Source organism: Nyctibius grandis, chromosome 29 (assembly GCF_013368605.1).
Source record: "Nyctibius grandis isolate bNycGra1 chromosome 29, bNycGra1.pri, whole genome shotgun sequence".
Lineage (NCBI taxonomy): Eukaryota > Metazoa > Chordata > Aves > Nyctibiiformes > Nyctibiidae > Nyctibius > Nyctibius grandis.
The window spans coordinates 3,379,971-3,393,750 of NC_090686.1; the positions used below are offsets into that span (position 1 = coordinate 3,379,971).

At 39.6% G+C, this 13,780-nt stretch overlaps 2 protein-coding genes across 3 annotated transcripts in view; one reads left to right on the forward strand and one right to left on the reverse strand.

Annotated features, from left to right (window-relative positions):
* TIMP4 (TIMP metallopeptidase inhibitor 4) overlaps positions 1–2,633 on the reverse strand; it is a 28,402-nt gene extending 25,769 nt beyond the window's left edge. Inside the window, exon 1 of the mRNA XM_068419868.1 lies at positions 2,305–2,633. Within this exon, the coding sequence (XP_068275969.1) occupies positions 2,305–2,434 (130 nt within the window). The 5' untranslated portion in view covers positions 2,435–2,633. The remainder of the gene's footprint in view (positions 1–2,304) is intronic.
* Positions 1–13,780, forward strand: part of SYN2 (synapsin II) — a 184,787-nt gene that overhangs the window by 118,500 nt on the left and 52,507 nt on the right. The gene's annotated exons all lie outside the window — the stretch shown is intronic.

Here is a 13,780-nt window from a genome sequence, read left to right on the forward strand (position 1 = left end):
CTCAGTTTTTACTTTACTGTGGAATTTAGAGGCATGGCTTCGTTTCTTTTTTTTATAAGATGTGCTAGGGGTTTATTCTGCAAGGAAATTCTTGAATGTGTTTGTGGGTACAGACGTATGAATTTAAAAATAACGGGGAAAAAATTGAATAGTCTCAGCAACCAACTGGATTAGCATTCAACTGCCATAGAGTTTGGTAGCTGGAGAGCTGTCCCTTTCTTTGTTCATCAATATTTTGGAAGTATGAAAATGTTGAAACTGAAGTACAAATCTTCAATTTGATCTTTAATCTTCTTAAATCTTTAAAAAAAAAATCTTTAAGTACAGTGATATTAGCAGAAGTTTGAGGGATGCTACCGCATGGGATTGTTAATAGCACGGCCTGGGTTTCACAGTCCCTCTTAAGAACCAGGTGGCCCCAAGGACTCGGGTGTGGCTTCAGCCCTGCTTTGCTCAACCCAGAGCGGAGCTGGGGTGGCTCAGCCCTCGTTCCTGGGGCATGGGGCCGCGGCCAGGGCTCAGGCTGGGCTGCCCCTCGCCAGGGCAGCCCCAGCCCAGCGCCCTCTCGCCTGGACACAGCCTTGGGGCAGCAGGGAGGGAGGAGCTGCCTTTGCCAAACTGTGGAGGGGAGTGTGCTCTTAACGCAGGGCAGATGCTCCACTGGTCTGCTCCAGGTCCTATAAAGTATTTTTGCTGTGCTTATGCAAGGTATTGTGGCCAAAGCAAATCAAATAATTCATCCATAAATGTTTAGAGCAGGCTTTATGTATACATATATGCAAATGTATATGTAAAAAAGTGTATACACATACTTATATGAATATCTACATCTATATAGAAATGCTATTTTAAAATTATAAATATTAAACAAAAGGATCCTTGATATGAACATTCCTTAGCCAAAAGGTGCAGTTTACTTAAAGAGGAATATTTATATAAGTGAGAGCTTGAGCATCAAGTCCAAATATAAAGTAGTTTTATTGTACAGTCTTCAGTATTTAATATAAATAAAAAGTAGCATAAATCTACCATTTGTAAAATGTATCGAAGAATGGAATAAATCTTAATATATCTAATAAGAACAGCCAGAATGACTTCCCTAAGGAAGATGGCTCATAAAGAGTATTTTAAGTTTCCTCTGTACTGTGAAATTGTTTATTTAGAAAAATCTCTACACTGAGTCTGTTGAGAAACTGTCACATGTACAGTTAAGCTCCTGGTAGTACAACTTCTATCTCCTTTCACACCTCAAAACAACCCCACATTTGTAATGCCTGGTGTAGGTAACTTAATGAAAAAGATTGCTTAACACAACCAAATTAAAAAACAATTTAACTGATGGCCACAAACAGAGCTTAGAGTTTGTCATGGCTACAAAGATTTTCTGTCAGGGTACAAAAGCCATTAATCAGTATGCAGAAGGTATTGCCTGCCCCATAGAGATGCTAATTTTGTGACACTTTGGAAACTCATGTTCTACATTTACTGTTCACACTAGATGGAAGCGAACCAGCCTCAGCTTGAGCTAATGAAATCAAAAGACTGCAAAATGTCACTTTTTCTTATCCCTGTGCAGTCTAATTTTGAGATCTTTCGTTTCTTCCCATAAGCTGTTTGACAACCCCAGTGCTGACTGAATATCATGGAACACAATTGTCCCCAAGACGGGGGAGTTGTGTTTGTGCAGGAGTGCTGCAGCCAGGGTATCTGCAGGGAACAGAGGGCCTGTCAGCTCCCTGCTCGAGTGTTTGTGGAAAATGGCAAAAAACCCCAACAACCAATTAAAGAAATTGTAGTATAGCAGAACAAAGATCAAGTGTTTCAGCATGTTATCACTGGAGACTTTTATTTTGGTTTGTTTGGGTTTTTTTCAAAAAAATACTATAAAAAGTATCTATATGCATAGTTTACACAGAGCAGACATATTTAGGTAGAACATTCTGTTACTCTTAACAGTAGCCATTTGAAAGTGCAGGTACACTTCCCTGCTTAGTCTAAGTTAGGACCTGATATAGAAGCTGTTCCTATTTAAAAAAAAAAAAAAAAAAAGGCATTAAATAATGCAGCAATTTCAGCAATTTGTAACCACAAAATGTTCTGGAAAAACAAGCAAAGCAGAACAGCTACTACCTTTTTTCCCCCCATAGCCCTCTCTTTAAAAGGGATCTCTGCAGTCATTTTGTTTTCAAATCCTTTGAGAGACTAAACCACCTGGTTAACCAGATTCCTCTACAGCAGCACAGAAAAACCTCCGGGCAGCCAGAGCAGCTCCATGGGGTTTCCTACGGTCACGCCGGGACTCACCTAACGCCGCGTCGCAGATGAGCTGCTGCGGGTGAGCGGGCGCGCAGCTGCACGCCTCCGCCGCCTGCTCCAGTCTGTGGGTCACGAGCAGGAGCGCGGAGAGCAGCACGGCACGAGGGACGGGGTTCATCTTGCCTTAGGCGCAGCTCCCCGGCCAGCCCGGAGAAAACGCTCGCTTCCTCGTGGTTCTGTAGCGAAACTTCCTAAGAGCTACAGTCTGGTTTCTTGTGCGCACGGCTCAGTGGCAGCAGCCTCGGGTGGTTTAGGAAAGCCCTCTAATGCTCGCTCCGAGTATACGCTTATGTTAACTGACTTCTAATTTCCCTGACATAGGACCCTCTCATTTATGGCCCTGACACTGACTCCTAACTCCGCCTTCCTTTAAGGAAGAAGCACATCATTGGTGAAAGTCACTGTACGAGGAGCGAGGTTACCTCGGTGAGCATTGCAGTGTTGCTGTTGTGAGTCAGGGGGACTATTAATAATCAAAAGCCTTTACAAAAACATCTTTGGCAAGTATCTGAAGCTGATTTTATGCTCTTTAGCAGAGAAAGATTCTATCTTTTTGTAGCAAATATCCTTCCAGTTTGAATTTCCGAACTAGTTCTGCTACCTTCTCTATTTTGGTTGGGTAAACAAAGCTGTCCTTTTTTAAGCTCTGTTTTCATTCCCAGTCCCTGATCTTCCCCTGCGCTTCTCTGCGTTTTCCCGAGCTGACGTCCCTGTTTGCAGGCTGGACAGAACTTCATTCATGAAAAGGCAACGTTTCAATGCTCTTTTTGTGAGCCCTGAACAGTTGGTAGTTACAAGGAAAAATGACTTAAAAATAAAAGCGGCAATAAAAGGCATTTTAAAATTATTATTATTATTTTTATTATTTTTTATTATCACAGATTTAATTTAAAATAACAAGGAAAAATATAGCAGTGGTGTATGGTGGAGGCATGGCTCTTTCGCTGCATTCCTTATTAATGTGAGTCCTGATCAACACGGGTCTGTATCTGTATTTTCTGGCTCATGTTGTACATGGAACACACACAGAAATACAAGAGTTCAGAAATCTTTTTCAACTTCAGATCTTCTGTTGCCATGGCTATGTGCAACATGCATACACCCTCTTTTTATAAAGAAGTTGTTTCCTGAGGAGCAACATGAGGTTTGGTTAGAGAGTAATAAAATCCATCTATAGATTGACATGCAGGACAGGACTGCTTAAAGGATTGCATATTTTGTCACTTCGCAAATCAAGCTTAGGAATTGAAAATTCATTAACATAATTTGAACCATTTCCATCCAGACTCGTGGAAAATGTATTTTCTTGAGGTTTAGGTATGTGCAAAGTAGCTTATTACCTTTATATAGATGTGTACGTGTTTCACAGCACCAGGTTTCTTTTGGTTTTGAATAGTAAGAGGTCGGTTTTACAACTATTAGTGCTCCGAGTCGTCTTTTTTTAATTCCCATCCGCCCCCTGAAAAAAATCTGTCTGTTTAAAAAAACCCACAAATATAATAATTCTAATTATTAGAATTAGGTCTCATTTTCAGATTTTAGATCTACCCCTAAGCTGAGCCAGGGATGTTGCACACTATGTCCTGATTCAGTTCAAGCAGCCATACTTTGATTTTTATTTTTTCAGTCTGAAGTCTTGGCTTCAAATCATACGGTTGGATACAAACCTAGGACTAACGCCTGAAAATAATTGAGACCTGTTAACATCTCCATTCTTACCTGGAGGAAACTTACCTCTTTCAGGAAGCTTTTCGTGTGAGTGAAAAGATAAAAAAGATGCGAGGCTGAAACCTTACACAGGAAGTTCAAGCTACAGGGTGGCCGCAAAAAAAAACCCCAAGCAGGTATTGTAATGGTCTCTGTGGTCAGTAGTTCTGGGACTGCTGATTTCCAAGTCTCACTTAGGGCAGTAGGATTGTGAAGTGATGAAGCAATTAATTAAGAGCCATTGATTGGTTTCCAGATGACATCACATAGCTGCTGCTATAGATGATCTAAATAGACCAATTTGATTACTGTTTCAGTAAAATTCAATTAATAAAGAAATATGCTGGGCAAACTGTCCTCTGTCACATCTGGTGGTTAACTAAGGCACATTTTGCCTAAGATGGTCCAGAATAGCTCATCAAACTACGATGCTCTGCATGTCATAAAGACTTTTATATCTAACACAAACTAACCGTACAATCAAACTAAAAATATTATGCTCATAACAAAATTTTAAAATAATTCTGTGACAAGTTAAAAAATGAATTCACATCTATCTTGTAGACATAGTTGAGAATTAAATCCATTCAACTGAATGTGTAGAAACATAAAAATGCTAAAACTAGTTCTCATATGATAATTGTGCAAATGACACAAAACCACATTTTAATTCTGATCTTGCGTAGTGTTGCCTGCAGCTACCCTTGAAATAATCCAATTGGATTTTTAAGTCTTTCAAAGCCTTGTGTACACAGGTGGAATATTTAAAGCATGATTACACTTAGAGAAGCAAATGGCCATGAGAGAGGTTCTTACTCAATAAATATATTCCCTGTAGGTCTCTCTAGACACAGTCAGCAGGGGAAGGGGTAGGCTTGGAACATGCTCTATCCAACAAGACCTTTCAGGTGTAATGTGGATTTTGGTGAAACTTGTGGCTACAAGGTTTCTCAGCCCCAACATGAAACAACTGGTCACAACCCCACCAGGAAAGGCAGATTTGTACACCAGTCAGTCCTGGGGTACGTGGGCTTACTCCTTCAAAGCCAGGACCTGAAATTGGCTGTTCCGCTTCCCACGCAAGTCTAACGAATGAGCAGTTCTTTGGTAGGTGTATCTCTCGTTTCTTCATGACAACATTGATACAGTCTTATCATTAAAATGTAAAAGACCAGTAATTTTTGAAAGCTCAGCAGAACTTCTGTCTTCTGATACATCTTCATTCTGAAACACTAAGTTTTGTCAAATTACTGTCAGAGGTTAGACAAAGACATATTTACATCACAGCATTTGAAAGTGATTTTAATAAGTCTGGAAATCTCTGTACTCAGGAACACACTCTCACAAATGCAAGAAAATGCACTTTTAGTCCATTTATCAGAGGAGACAAATACTACCTATAGCTTCTCCTGAGAGCAGTACAGTGTGTGAGCACCTGTTACCACAGAACAATAGCAGCAAGCATTAGGTCTGAGCTTGAAGCTGCACTGTCCTGTTTTGCATTTCATATTGTTAGTATTTTTTATTGTATTAGGAAAATTACTTTTAGAGAGTTTAAAGAAACCCTAAGCTCAACACCCATTCTGTATTACAGTTAGATCTTGACCTTGTAAAATACAAAGATTATTCCCAAAAGACACAGAAATATTCCTTGACTAACTTTTAAGCAAAATAATCATGTATCTTAAATAATAGTAGAAAAATTATAGCCAACATTTTATGAATATAAGCAGACTGAACAAAAGAAACAGTCGTTACTATTTGTATACACGGACTAACAGTACAGGGCTTCTTTCCCTGCGCTGTATGTTCTGGTGTCAACTTTCCTTTCGTTTGATAAGTAAGCCCTGATATCACAGCAGATCGTGTCATACACTGGTGAAGGACGAAGGGCAGCAGGATGGAGCAGTGCCCGCTCCCTGGCTATATTCTCATCCACCTAACGCTTGCTAATACAAAACGGAAAAGTTCATTTATCGAGGGACAGTCACCGATTCCTTCAATTCACTATTAACCCAGTCGAAAAAAACACTTGGCACGTTCTCATTTCTGTCTAGCTAAGTCAGTCTGGTGTTGAGCAACTAAATTCTGTTTTCTATTAAAATGCAAGAAAAGTGAGAGGGTTGGGGACAATCCCCTGTATTTGTTGATGTGTACAGTACCGAAACAAGGCAGGAAGCCTGACTACAGTCAAATTTATGATCGGCTTCATCTCTTCTCAGTGGGAATTCTGATGTTGTACAGGACTTCTAGTTCTGGAGGGGCTTTTTGTACTGTGGGTTGTCATGATCCTCGTTAATTTTTACTATGACACATCAGCATCTATCAACAGCATTCTGGTCGTTAATTACCGCCATTGTTTCCTTCTCCTCTAGCAGCCCCCAGAGACCCGTATTAAAAACGCTGTCTCCTTCTCTTGGATGCCGTGCATGCAGAGTCCAGGGCGTGAACTGCTGCTTCCCCCGGACTCCAGAGCGAACTCATACCGACTTCATGATATTCTCACCTCTTCCCCAGGAGTTTCTGGGGATGAAAGGGGATGAGTGAGGTGCATCACCCTTAGAGCTGACATGGGGAGAGGCTGCACTGCCAGATCACCTCTGCTGCCTGCTTCTTTGCTGCCCTTCCTCGCTGTACCTGCTCTCGCCTCTCACCTGTCAGCCTTTTGCAGTGTCGTGGGTCTGCAGGATAACCCCCCCACAGCCCTGCCTTTGTCTGACCCGTACTGGTCTGTTATCTCCGAGCGCTGCTGTCTCCCCTCTGTATTTCATTTTCCAAGAGAGGCAGCACTGTTTGAGGTTCCCGGGTACTGATCATGAGTATCTCTCTGGCAGGCTTGAGTTTGATGCCTGGAGCTAGGTCAAGGAGCGCTGGGCTGTGTTGCGTAGGGATTGCCCATACAGCTTCTTCAAAGGCTCTTTAATTATACTGGGATGCGCAGCAGACACCTTGCTGTCCCTCCCAGCTGTCCAGCGGTTTGCATCTCCACAGCTGCTTTTGGTTGGGCTGCCTGCTCTGTACATTAGCTTCTGGCAGTCTACAGAGTGTAATTTTTTTATCTATATCGATCCTATTCTCTCTCTATTGTGGCATATGAATCATATTTCAGAATGATTGCAGGCAGGATTCTCCACAGTAATATCTCCATCTGTTGCCTTCTTGATGCTTTGCTAGAGTTCTTTTCCCCCTAGTTCTCATTTGGTGTTGCATTTCTTTTTCCTAAGGACTAATTTCAATTTACTTGATATAGCCACAGTAAACATCCTGTACAAAAACTGTACAATCATGTAAAAAATTCAAAATTAGAATAGTATTTCACAAAATGGAGGAGTTTTCATGGATTTTCAGTTCCAGTGCCTCCATATGTACGATAGCCATCTTCGAAAGGGATGGTATTTATAGCTCTCACTTCCTAAATACTACAGTAAAAAACCTCATACAGTTTACAGTCACAGCAATTTGGGCAATCTTTTTATGAGGTGGCAAAATGTTACGTGGTTTTAGAAGCAGCGGTTTGCTAACTAGTTGGTACAATGATCGGAATGAAACGCTGATGTGCCACAATCAAAATATAATTTGTCTCTGCAAAGATTTTGTCTTCTCCAGAATTTCTGCTAGAGATCTGTGGGAACTGCTCATTTTGATTCACTGCTGTTATACTTCATGTTTTTCTTCTTAATGACAATTTCTGGTTTCATGCTGTACAGGTACTGAAAATAGAAGATACTTCTACCATCAGGTCACTTCTGTGTTAATTTAGATAACTGTTCTTTTTTAATCAAAAAACTGTTGTGGGGACAAAGGTATTTTAGATTGATTTCCTGGGTCAGTTTTACTTGATAGTGTCACTTTATACACTAAGACCATGTCAAAACTTGTATTGATTTCAGTGAGCACCAAGAGAATCGGCTTGTTAAGATCCAGTCTTATGAGGTGGTGTTAATGGCAGTTGAAGGAACCGTGTACAAGGGGTGCTCAGAATACCCAATTTTGCATCAACTCCCATTAATTTCGGTGGGAATTGAGGTGGCCCAGCATTTCCTGGGACCAATCTATATTGCACTCGAGTTTGTAAGCCATTTTAACCCTCTGGTTTGAATTAAAAAATCACAATTAAGGTGCATTTGCCTCTTTTTGGTTACCTGGCACACTGATCAGGTTAAAGCTCTGCTCTTTCTATCTGCTTGAGCTTTTAGATTTCTTTAACGTCCATATTTCTAAAAAGATAATACAAAGCCTATCAGATTTGTATTTTCAGATTTTTATAGCCTATCACACTCTCCTTTGGCTTGCCACTTGTGTAAAAGGGGTATAAAAACTTACGCCGTACAGATAGCATTTTACACCTAGGTTTTTTATCGAGGTACAAGGCAGTGGAAAATCTGGCTCGACTTCTCCAAATTGTTCTGGTGTTTGTTGGCAATAACAGCAGCTGGAGCCTGGTGTTTGTGCTTCTCTCACTGGAGAGGCAGATGTCGAGCTACCCCTCCTGGTGACAGAGAGCTGCTGCAGGGCTGAGCCCCAACTTCATCTGGAGATTGGGTTTGCTTCAAACCAGCGAGACCAGAGAAAGTACATCTTCTGCTTGTTTATTGATTTAGGGCTCTTCCTGCCTGCTTCTGGGAAAGAAAAAAAAAATGAATGAAAGGCCACTTTCATTATTTCACTTTTAATTTCCTTTCTCCAAAGTAAGCAGAGCAAAATTAGATTTAGTCTGATGCATATTCCACAAATAAATGACATGGAACTAGAGTGGTTAAATGAACTTTGCTTGGGGATTAGTGGAAAGATAAATATTTAAACACTGAACTTGAGGTAAGTCAAGTTTATGCAACATCTGGGTTTTTTTGTTGCTACTTTCTCCCCCACCTTTTTTTTCCTATTGTGGCTTTTCTAGTCAACTCAACCATGAGGACATTAAAGCCAGGGTGAATACCACCTTCAAAAAACTGTTTTCTGTATTGTTGCCAGCAGAGGGCTTTTCTTTGTCTTTTTTTTTTTTTTTGGCAGATGATCTTTGCCTAGTTTTATTTTTATATACAGCTTTGATTATATTTTACATTATATCTTAGAAGAATTCAAAGTAAATTTACAAGAATTCAAATTATATCTCTTGGAAATAAAATCGCTTCTATAATGTAACTCTAAGCATTGTTCAGGAAAACTTAACTTGCAGAAGAACTTCTAAACCTTTGAGCACTTTAGTGAATGAAGCTTAAATTTTAAGGATTTATTTTAAATTAATAGACTTACAGTGAAGAAATTGCAGATGACACTCTAGCAAACCAGACTTATAAACCCCAGAAAATTTCTGAAATAGGAAAGGAGAGGTGTTATTTCCATTATATATGGAAAAATACAACAAAAATACAGATGAAGACTGTGCTGGTTGACTCTACAGCCATTCCCTGGTTAACTAAATAACCCTCACTTCAGATTACAGGAGATGATGATGGTGCCTGCAGCTACTGTGGAAATATATCTAACTAGATTACTGCTTTCTACAGTCAAAAGCGTGATAAGCAGATTTACGAAACCTTTAGGTGGCCAGATATTAAAGATTAATGCAATAAAATGATACGTATCTTTGTAAGCTCAGAGGACAGTGAATCTTCGATTTTAAAACTTGGATGCAGATGAAATGTTAAAGTGCGACGATAAGAATTATCCTTGCTATTGTGACGTCAATAAGAGAATCGTGAAAGTAGCTGGCTTTTTAGATTTTCATGCTCCTCTAATTAGGAGAAGTGTTTCTAATTGCAAGTCAGCTTTATTGTTATCAGGGAACTTGCATGCATGAAATTTATACTCTCTAGAGTACATTGGTCAGAAATTAAACAACTGAAATATCTATAATCATCAGAATTTAGCAAACGGCATTTCATTTTCAAACTTGAACCTAGTTAAGAGTATATGGGCTGCATAGCTAGATAAAATAAGAAATGGAAGTGTTTTCAGTGCCTAGTCATGGTGGGTTTAGATCGGGCTCTCTGGGCAGTGTTACCATCTATAAAAACGTCCTGCAGTGCCAATAACCAGCAGGTTTCCGAGGCGGATGTAAATGGGGACGGGGTGTGTTTTAGTCGCTGGACCTACCAGGACCGGGTGTGTGCAGTTCTGAGTTGATGTTTAATCAGACAATTCCTTCAAAAATTATTGTGGTAAAACTATGTCACGACCTAACTTAGACCATTCAGGGAAAAAATATCATTAAGTAGGATTCCTGACCAAGAGCCTTAGGTTTGGCTAGAGTTTAAAAAAGCATAAACTGACAAGGCAGAAATATGTTTGTAAGGAGGGGATGTCAGATCTGATGGCTACACAAGCCCTAAGGAGTGAGCCTACATTCACCAGACCAACAGTGCTGCCAGCTGCCGCGAGTTACGGTGTGCGTGTTGTTTCTGTGTAAAACACAAGTTAAGTTTGTTTTGTCAGGTTCACTGGAGGGACATGACTCTTGTTGATATGTTGAAGTAACAGGATTATTTTCCCTGCTGCTGCTACGCTGGAGCTGCCTGCACAGCACACAGATTTCGGTTTAACGGAAATCACAGCGCTGAATGCAGGAAGGAGAGAGGGATTAGGTCCTATTTAGTAAGAAGTACTACAGCAGGATACTGATTCTGCTTTTTATTTTTCGTTAAAGTGCATTGAAAATACAGGTGACAGAATAGTGTAAAATTAGTGCGGTTCTTCATGAGCACATTAGCAGATAAGTATTCATGAGCTTTATAATTTTGTTAATTAACTGCTCAGGGGTCAGAGCCATAGCCAGTATTTCAATCCCTTCCTTTCCACAGAGCGGTGTCTGTACTGTTCATGGTTTGGATTGTTTCTTGGTTTGTTTTTTTTTTAAAAATTTCATGCCCAACTGTATCTTCTTGGTTCTTCTGCACGTACCACATGGCAGTTCCAGAATGGTGATTTCATAAAACAAGCATCCTAGGCCTGGTAACGGTTGGCCTGCCCTACACTGCAGACCAAGGTATGTGCCTGGGTGTTTTGGATGATGCTAGTGAATACTTTCACAAACACTCTGTGTTTGGATAACAAATGAAGTCTTCCAGAAGAATATGTATTCCTTCCTTTTCTCAACAAGAAAAAAATTCTCTGCCAACATTCAAGAGAAGAGGAAGGGGGAAACTGTATGGTTTATCTTTAACTGTTCTTAATTTTTGCCTGGCAGGGTATGCTTAGTTGTGAAACTGCAATACATTCTGAACGCAGGCGGTTTAGCTGTTTACTGCCGTGCACCTCCAGAGCAGAGGTCAGGAGCTTTCAAACCTTTTTGTGTTCCTGAAGTCCTCTGGAACCCATGTTTTTAATGATTGTCCATGTGTTGACAGCAATTCTCACCGTACTTGTTTGCTCTTTTTGAGCACCTATATCATTTGATCAGTGTCTTTTTTAACTGTTTTAATTTGGCAAATTTTTCATATCTTCTAGCAAAAGCAAAGATCAGTAATTGCAATGTTTGCTGAATTTGATTGAATTTTCTGCATTTCCCTGTTCATTCAATGTAATTATTAATATGTGGGATCAGAACAGAAGATAGGTCAGCCCTAAATCCTTTATGAAAACATATGCAACCTATTGAATATATCTTGACATTTCAGAAGAGCGGTACGTATTATTTTGCAGATTTCAGGCATTTAAAATAGGCTCTGACCAGTAACTAATGAATCTTTGAACATAATTTGTGTTTGAATACAATTTGCAAATCATCCTAGCAAAGTGGAAGAGGAATGTTTGATGTAGTGACTTACATCAACAGAAGAGTAAAAATCCAAAGCATTTTCAGTGTTAATGAGGATGATCTGATAACTTATTGCTCCCAACACCAGCCGTTTCGAAAAGCTTTGTGGTCTCATGCTAGCAAACCCAACAGATGTCATGACCTGATTCTGAGTGACTTGATGACACAAGAAACACGCTTCTGTGATACATTTCAAAGTGACTTGCTGTGGATGCACCCTTGCCTTAATTAGTGTTTATTCATCAGCTTCAGAGTATTGGGTCAAATTTTCCCCTGGATTTAGCAATTCCATCGGTGTAACTCCTGTTTGAGAGAGTTCTTTGTCTATGCGTAAATCTAAATAGTTTCATTGCAACTCTAATGACTTCACTCGTCGTCTGTCGGTAGTGTGGGAAACCAAAAGAGCAAGTGGAAAATTGGAGAAAGAATGTGTGTCATGAGTTCCTGCTGCACTGTCTTTGCTCTTAGCGAGCTAATATGAATAGATCCAGTGAAAAATGAATGGCAAATCTACAACTGTGAGATGCTGAGGGGTTGCTATCTGTATTATTATCAGTAACCTAAAAGAATTGAAGAATATTACAGTTGCTGCGAGTGGTTTGAAAGTATGAGTCTTGTACATTGGCCTCCAGTTTAGCTGTGGAGATTGAGGAGCCCAGATCTCACGGTATTTAGAAGCTCTACCAGAGAAGCTCAAGTTGGAGCTGTTTGTCAGCTGCTCTAGTCCCATTGCAAGAATATGGCTGAAAAATCCAATCCACTTGTTTCAGAAAAATCGCTCTGTGAGGACCAGATCAATTACCTTCAAATGTGTTCATCTAAAAAACCATATTAGGCTTGTTATAGAATCAGTTTTAGTGACATTCATACGACACCATTAAAAGAATTATTTTCCACTGGATTGCCTTGAAAATAATAAAATAAATGGTAGTTATGTAAAAAAAAGTGATAGTAAAGAGTTAAGTAGCATGGGAATCAGGTCTTGACTGAAAAATACTAATATGTAGTTATTCGGATAGGGATAAGATAGACGTGTTATTAAATATATGAAGATTTTTCAGACAGGATATTACAGTCACATTTTAAACCCATATATACTATTGTATTTCCATTACAGATTTAATCACATCTAATATTTAATCCCTCATTCTTCTCTGTCCTTGAACCCTTCGGCAGCGCAGTTGACCAAGACAGGGTTAGACTTCTAACTCTCAGATAAGTGCCCAGCCTGCCACGGGGTTTTCAAGTATTACTGCTGTACTGTGTGACTCACATCACGTGCAAATGAACTCCCAGTTTGAAGGTGCCCTGTGGTAACAACCATTAGATTTGTCTGGTCATTAACTGTGTAAATGTAATTCAGGCTATTAGTATACGACAGAAAGCATTAAAACATGTCATTTCAGTAAAGCAGCTTCCACGCAAGTATTTCTCAATTTGAAACGCAGGAATCTAGGCTGCTGTTATCCAGGTTTTAAAAGGACTCTGCTTCAAAAGGGGTTTTTACTGCTGCCTTTTATCTGCAAAACATAATCTAGTGTTTGGCCTCCTAGGGAACATGTCTTCAAGTTCACAGATCAAAGTAGTACCTACTACTAGTAGTACCTGGTCCTACTCATGGAAGTGAGCTGTGTTCTAAGTTAAGGTTCTGTTGAACTGAGACTTCGTATTTACTTAAAATAGCAATGTAAGAAGTGAAAACCACAGCGATGTAGGTGTATAGACTGAATCCATATTTGTAGTTTTTAGGAGCTGATAAAACATTTTAAAGCTCAGTGACATTATTTGATTAATGATAATCATATTAGCAAATACCAATAATGTAGCTCAACTGTTTTGTATATGGGTTCCTACAAAAAGCCATGACAGTTTTTCCTGTTGCTACGAACATTTATTACCAATCCAATCATATTCATATATATCTATGGAAAATTGTATTGCATGCCTGACATGTATTGTTTTCTCTCTAATTAATAACTATAGTTTATTGCATTCTTTTTT